Source organism: Macadamia integrifolia, unplaced genomic scaffold (assembly GCF_013358625.1).
Source record: "Macadamia integrifolia cultivar HAES 741 unplaced genomic scaffold, SCU_Mint_v3 scaffold798, whole genome shotgun sequence".
In the NCBI taxonomy this organism is placed as follows: Eukaryota; Viridiplantae; Streptophyta; class Magnoliopsida; order Proteales; family Proteaceae; genus Macadamia; species Macadamia integrifolia.
In genome coordinates this window covers 143,490-150,820 of record NW_024870539.1, presented here as the reverse complement: position 1 = coordinate 150,820, position 7,331 = coordinate 143,490, and the positions used below count along the sequence as shown (strand labels likewise).

Genomic DNA, 7,331 nt, shown 5'->3' with positions numbered 1-7,331 from the left:
TGTCAAAAAAAAAAAAAAAACCCCAGAGAAGTCGTGCCCTTCACCTACCCCCGATATACCCATCTTCCATAGACAACTCCACTGCTTTTACTTCCCCTCTTCCTAGGCTTTCTACCAACGGCAATTGAAAAAAAAAAAAAAAATCCTCACAGAGCAGCCCTTGCCGCCACCCCCACTTTCTTTTTTTCCTGCTTTCAATCGACCCATTACCCTCACCCTAGCGTTCCATCAGCCAAAAGAAACAAAAAAAAGAAAAAAAGAAAAGAAGAGACGAGGAGAAGAGGGAGTCCAAGAAGCATCACAGAAGAAGGAGAAGCAAGACGAGAAGAGAAGGGAGAAACAGAAAATAAACAAAGAAGAAGAAGACAAGAAGAGAGAGAAAGGACAGAGGACATACCTGTGAAGTCCCATCGCGAGCCTCTCTCTTGGTCAAAGTCAACCTGTTGGAACTCCATCACAGCTCACGCCTCTTCCAACGTTCTGTTGCATCCCTGGAGGTCCTATCGGAGAAGCTATCGCTGGAGAAGAGTTCCATTATTGGAGAAGAGCTCCATCGTTGTTGGTTCCATCGCAAGAAGGCAGAACTTCCTTCTTGTCAATAATCCAAACCCCACCCTGAGGCCTTTTTCTCCCTTTTTTCTTTCTTTAATCTTTATATTTCCCCACTTTGCCCCTCTCTTTATACTTTATTTATTCTTGTTTCCAATATACCCTTGCCCATACGTAATATTTTGTGTGCTTTCCAGATATTACATTATTGCCATCCACTTAGGAATTTCCTATTGATTACCATTCTGCCTTTCCTCTTTTAATTTTCATCTATTTATTACTTTGCCATTACTTGTGAGTATTCTTTGGTTATCATCACTATGGTAGCCAATAATGAAGTTATGCAGCAGTTGAACTCTTATAAAGGAGAAACTGATGAGAAAATTGATACCCTCACTCCCATTGTCACTTCTCTTAAGACAATGATAGAAATGCAAATTTTTTTTGATCGATTGGTGGCTGCAGATAGGGGAAAGAGTCCCATTCAATCTGGGGATTCTTCCAACACCACTCCACGGGATCCGTCACTACCACTGTCACCACCACCACTGCATCATACACCAACACCACCTCCACCATATAGAACTGGTAGATATGATGATGGAGCAGAAATAGCAAAAAAATTGGATGTCCTTGATTTTTATGGAGATGACAATCCAGAACTGTACCTTGACTGGATTCACAGCTTAGAAACATTCTTTAGATGGTACGGGTTGACTGGGGCCCGAAAGATCCTATTTGCAGAAGCTAAATTGAAAGGCACGGCTCGAGTCTGGTGGGTTAAGCAACAACAACAAAACCGAACACGAGGCATTGATTTAGTCACTACTTGGGCTGAAATGCATGGAGTCATGAACCGGAGATTCTTGCCTTTTGATTACAAGCAATGCATGTATCTCAGGTTTGCATAGTTGAGACAGGAGAATTTGACCGTTGAAGAATATGTTGTGAGATTTTATTATTTGGCCACTCGTTTTGATTTTGAGTGGGATGAAGAAGTATTAGTGGCACAATTTCTCAATGGTTTGCACCCTCAACTTAGTGCTGCCCTTGCATCTAGTAGACTGCTTGCCATGGAAGATGTCGTGCAAGTAGTGTATCGGGTTGAGGAAAGTCTGAAACGCCCATACAGTCTGATAAATTTTGCAAATACTTTTCCTTGAGGTACTAGTTCCATTCTGCAAGTCTCCTACCCAAGAAAGGTCATCTAGCAAACCACAGGTTAATGCTACATCTATGGCCTCCCGAAGAACAACTTGGTTCTGACACAGTTGATTTAAGAGAAGAGTGTGCACCAGGTGAAGTAAATGATACTCTCAGTGATGAGGACCAACATCCCTTTTATGTCATTCGTCGTGTTGACCACTCAAAAAGTCACTGACAATGAAGATTGGCGCCGTAATAGTATTTTCCAGACTCATGTGAAGTGCAATGACCAGTTGTTAACCTTGATCATTGATGGAGATAGTTGCACTAATGTTGTCTCTAAAGACGCTGTTCGTAAGCTGTGATTGAAGACAGAGCCACATCCAAATCCCTACAAGGTAGCTTGGGTGAACAACACTAATCTCAAGATCACAGATAAGTGTTTGGTTACATACTCTATTGGTGGATTTAAGGATACAGTCTAATGTGATGTCCTCCCTCTGAAGGTGTGCCATATCCTTCTTGGTCGACCTTGGTTGTTTGACAAGAAAGTACAGCATTGTGGCTATGCCAACACCTATGTTTTCAAGCATGTCAACAAAACTATGAAGTTTCATCCTGCTAAAGATCTTTCTGAAATTAACCTCAAGAAGATGGTGGGATCGTTTCTCATTCAGCATATTCCTTCAGACGGTCTCTAGGTCCTTTTCCTAACTCGACGGAGTCGAGTTCTTAATGCAGATACAACTGCACTTACCTGGTTGGACAAGCATGACCGGCTTTGGAACCCAAGGGCCAAGAAGAGCTGGTCCAGCCCAGGGTTTTGGTCCAACAAGGGTTGGAAATAAAATCAGTAATTACTTGTCTTTTATTTCATGCCTTTTATTTTCCAGATTTGAAGGTAGGATTTACGATTTACTTCCTTGTATTGGTTTCCTTTTATTGGTTGTTTCCTAGTTTAGGCTAGTTACCATTTTAGTTAAGTTTCTAATTCTATGTCTTTACTTTCCTATATATTGGCTGTAACTGATGGACAATGGAGAGTGATTTTTGATTATTGAATGAAGATGTTGAGTTTGTGCACTAATGATTGTGTGATTCCCCTCCTTTCCCCTCTATACTCTGATTTCCCCTTCTCTTCCCTAAGGCCCTCCATCAGATGTAGTGAAAATTGAGGACAGAGGGATACCGCAAAGTGACTATTTTAGATATTTTGGAAACAGTTTTTCCTACGAAGCATGAGGTAAGGTTGTTTACATTTTCCCCTCCCAGAACCTATAGTAGCAGGAGCCTCATGCACTGGGTTGCTCTTTTTTTACATAAAGGATGATGTTTCACAGAGAATTAAAGTAGATGGATGAAGTGGAGAGGTGCGACTGGAGTTCAGATTCTGTTTTGTGGAGAAGGTTAGATTTTATCTTTAAGCAGCCCAATTGTGGGATTTTTCTAGAATTCTATTTTTTTTTTCTTAATTTATTTTAAAGTCTATCTTGGATGGAATATTTTATTCTTATCTAACTTGGTTTCTACTGGTTATTAATGTATTAGGTTAGGTTGGAGTATTCCCATTGGTTGGAAGCTTTGATTTCTTATTTGTTGGATGATGTAAGAGCTCTAATCATCCAATTACAGGCTTCTACGGAGAAACTATAAATATATGTACTAGCCATAGGCCCTTCCTCCCCATGATTTGAAGATTAAAGCTTTTGAGTTTCTAAAATCTGGTTTTGTGGATTCAGAACAACCTGTCTCTGTGGATTCAGTAATGTTTACCAGGTGGATTCTCTTCATAGGATCCGGTGGACTCCTGGCATGGGTTGAGGTGGTTTCCTAACTTGTGCTATCCTTCTATCTGTTCTTCTATCTATCTATCAAGAGCACGCATCAGATCTGACTATGTTCCTGATGCAGTTGCTGATTTTCTGATCTTCTATTAACGTATTCTGTTAAAGAGATTAGAACACCATCAATTTCCTTTATGGAGTCTTACAAAATGTGATGACACTTCCCAAAAAATATAATATATTGGTGATGGGGGAGCAGAAGTAGCCAGTGAAACAATATTGTTGGGACTACAATTAGTAATGTCATCTTCCTGAGCTCCGAAGCTGAAGAATGCCGAAGGGCCATATAATGGTGCAAGTCCCTCTTTTGCAAGGAGGGGTGGAATAGAGATGGTCCTTACCTTTGGAATTTTTGCATGAAGTGGCCACTCTCATGACCTAGATTCATGCCATTCTGCTGCAGCCAAGCTTTTTATCCATGCAGCAAGCAGGCAAGCATGCCAAGGTGATGGCATGCTTTGTTCGAGGCATGAAAGGTGACCACTTTGGATGCCTAGGAATCGCCTCGTGGCCTTGTGAGTTGTGACAACATGCCTTATAATTTCTCTATTTTTTGACACTTAACGAGTTTACACTGATTTATGTTTATTGCTTTGCCATATATTATATCCTATCCTTTGCTTATTATATGCTGGTTTTTATCATATTAGGTTATTACTAACATAAATACATCATATTGCAATGACATGGATTCTATGTTGCATCTAAGAATAATCATAGAAAATTATCATTGCCATTACACCTAGGGCTCTATACAAGCTCTCAATGCCTTTGCTCGACAAGACGACAACTATGCTCTCTCTCTCTCTCTGTAGGTATTTTTTAGGTGGATCACCTGGTTCTCCTTGTTTATTAATCTCTCCTAGGTCAGTCATGTTGAGTTATGACTTATAATCTGCCTGATTGGAACCATTTCTGCGTCCTGAACAATCTCGAATCCCTTCATTGAGTGCATTGCGGTGTAAGAGTATGAAAACACTTTTCATTAGGCACTAGTCCTTAAACTCCCAACTCATAATAGTAGGTGAATACCAGACTTTTGTTTGCCTTCCTACTGAAGAAAATAAGCATCCTTAGACTGTTATTAATGCAAATATGACCAGATTTTTTTATTTCATACTAGATTTTTTTTTTCCCTTCATATGTCAAGGTAATCCTATGGCAGATTTTGAATGTTATGAAGTGCTTCAAAAGGTTTTGGAAGGGGTTTAAGTGACTAACTATTCATTATTTTGCAGTGAACTTCTAGATGCCATGCAAAGTGGAACCCTAGAACCAGAAGTAGCATTTCTCAATGCATCACTTGTAGGATTCTTGACATCCTCTTTTGCTTATGTCTACTGCACATGGTTTTGCAAATGATTCGTGTATCTCTTTATTTCCTTTTGGTTGAGTGAATGTCGTGAAGATGGCTCTAACATTGACTCTGTCAACAGGTACCAGATGTTTTCCCTGTTTTAGTAGCCGCGCACAAGACACTTTTATCAAAGTCAAGGGAGACATTGACAACAAGGACTCTGCATTCTGAGCTTGTCTACAACTACTCTCGATCAAAGCATGTATTTTCCTGCTTTATCTCAATGTGGTTTATCCCTTGGTTTTCCTTCTTGGGCTCTTGTAACATTTTGGGCTTCAAACTTCTTAGATTTCCGAATCATTGAAAAGATGCGGCATATCTAAGGACTCTACTTATGTTCTTGTTGCTCGTTTTGATGCTTCTCATGACGAGGTGAGGTTATTTTCCTCTGATGTCACGCATTCATCTTACTTATCTGTTTCCTTGGTTTAGCTGCAAAAAGGATCAAGAATTATACTGATTAATATTTTGTTCTCTTCTAGATGAAAAGCATAGAGAAACTTGTTAATGGGAAAGAGATCGGATTGGAGGAGTTGGCAGGAAGAGCAAATCAAGCCCAAATACAGAAGGTTTGTGAATTATGCATTTAGTTTGTCAACAAGTAGAGGGGGAAAACAATATTTAGGAAGATTTTGATTATGAAAATTCGGGTGTTGATTCATTGTAGAATCCCCAGAGTAAAATATTCTTCAAAACCTGAGAAAGTTTTAAATTGACGTCCACTTATTTTCACTGCATAGGGGTCGAAACGGCCCAAAGTTATTGAGTTGACCCCAAGGACTGTGTAGGGCTGAAACTTTCCACGTGTAAGGATCACATTGTGATCTAGGCTGTGTTGAGATCCCTGGATCGTGTAGTCCAAGGCTGCCAATTGTTGACCCAACTGCCATATGCTCTGCATAGCCTTTGCCAAATATGGAATGGGTTTGGGTTGATAATTGATTCTTCAACCTGAAACTGACCTAATGCAAATTGGACCTAGTGAAACAGACTAAGGAAAGCCACTTGGTATTCGACAGGTTCATTTAGGCAATTCCAACTGTATTATTAGATGGGTTTGTAATAGATCGAGTATTTGAAAGTTTGAAACCGAACCCTAAGTTGCCCTACAACTCATTGCCAGTTTACCACTCTGTTGACGTCTCTGTTCTTTGTTCACAAATGAATGTGTAACAGCATATTTTGCCTCTCGAATTTCCCTGCAATCCAAACTGACTACTCTGGTTGCAAGTAAAAGGGAAGGGAATCGTAATGAATTGGTTTTAAAAGAAAAAGGAAATTTTTACAATCATGCTTTGTTTTTTTATCGTTAGATAATCATGCTTCTGTAACCTACTTAAAACTTTTACCATATTTGGCTCTTATACTTTTCAGTTATAATTCTATTTTCCTTTTCAAATCCAAGGATTTGGTTGCAAAGCGACGTAAATTTAATAACCAGATTTTGATTGTTTAGGAGTTAGTAACACATTTTAGTTTTGTGGTAAAGATTTACCTCCCAATTATAAAAGCAGCTGTAGAGAATAACATCAATTCTGGTCATATTCTTAATAAGTATTTTCTTTACTCTTATTTTGGATGCTAATGTTGGTTAATGGTCCCACTTTCTTCAGCACTACAAGATATCAGGTCTGGAATTAGGGATATCCTCACTCGACAATGCCATCACATGCCGGATTGCTGTTCGAGATGCCTTGTGATGAGAAAATACCAAAAAGCTTTTAGTCAGTGGTTGATGTGGTTCGTAACAAATTTCTGACAAACACTAATTGTCTTGTTTTTTCCCCCATTTATACTCTCTCTTTGCCAATTTAGTTGTTTTTGTGGGTTTAACTTTAGTTAATTTGGAGTTCACTTACCCAGCAATATCAAATGCTATATTGTAGAGTAAGTAGGTGGGGAAATGCATCTAATACTAATGTTACCTATGTGCATTATGGTTCTCGTTTTTGGTGTGTTTTTGTTTTGAACCATATTCTGATAACTTCAAGTGTCTTATTGGAATCTATGCTGCCCCCGCCCCCCCTTTTCTGTGTCAGAGATGATTCTTTTTTAGCAAGAACTCTTTAATTTTGTGTGTTCTTTAACTGTTTCTGTATTAATTATGGGGGATTTTAACCAAATCCTGTACCTTCATGAGTTTGGAGGTAGAGCCCCTAAGCTTATTGGTCCAGCTTGCCAAGAAGCGTTTAGTTTTATTAATAATATGGATTAGTGGATCTTCCTATGCTTGGACTGAGATTTACTTGGTCTAATATTTGATAGGGGAATGGCTAACTCTTTATGGTTGTCTATATGGACAAATGCTGCCTTAAGAATTTTACCCTTGTTTGGCTTTGATCATAAAGCCCCTACTTTTGCATTTGGACTCCCCATGTAGACCTGTTAAGAAACTATTATTTCATTTCCAGGCAGCCTGGTTTTAACATTCACAA

General features: G+C 39.1%; 1 protein-coding gene and 1 long non-coding RNA gene across 3 annotated transcripts in view; both read left to right on the top strand.

Moving 5' to 3' along the window:
* Positions 1–6,934, top strand: part of LOC122069987 (EKC/KEOPS complex subunit TPRKB) — a 28,760-nt gene extending 21,826 nt beyond the window's left edge. For both annotated transcript variants that reach the window (XM_042634089.1, XM_042634090.1), the window contains exons 3-7: positions 4,778–4,844; positions 4,976–5,098; positions 5,185–5,268; positions 5,379–5,465; positions 6,510–6,934. In XM_042634089.1, coding sequence (XP_042490023.1) covers positions 4,778–4,844; positions 4,976–5,098; positions 5,185–5,268; positions 5,379–5,465; positions 6,510–6,596 — 448 coding nt within the window. In that variant the 3' untranslated portion in view covers positions 6,597–6,934. The remainder of the gene's footprint in view (positions 1–4,777; positions 4,845–4,975; positions 5,099–5,184; positions 5,269–5,378; positions 5,466–6,509) is intronic.
* On the top strand, positions 2,531–4,771 carry LOC122069988. The gene is made up of 3 exons (XR_006137616.1): positions 2,531–2,938; positions 3,036–3,101; positions 3,244–4,771. It is a non-coding gene; the product is annotated as an uncharacterized LOC122069988 (long non-coding RNA).
* Positions 6,935–7,331: the final 397 nt, after the last annotated feature.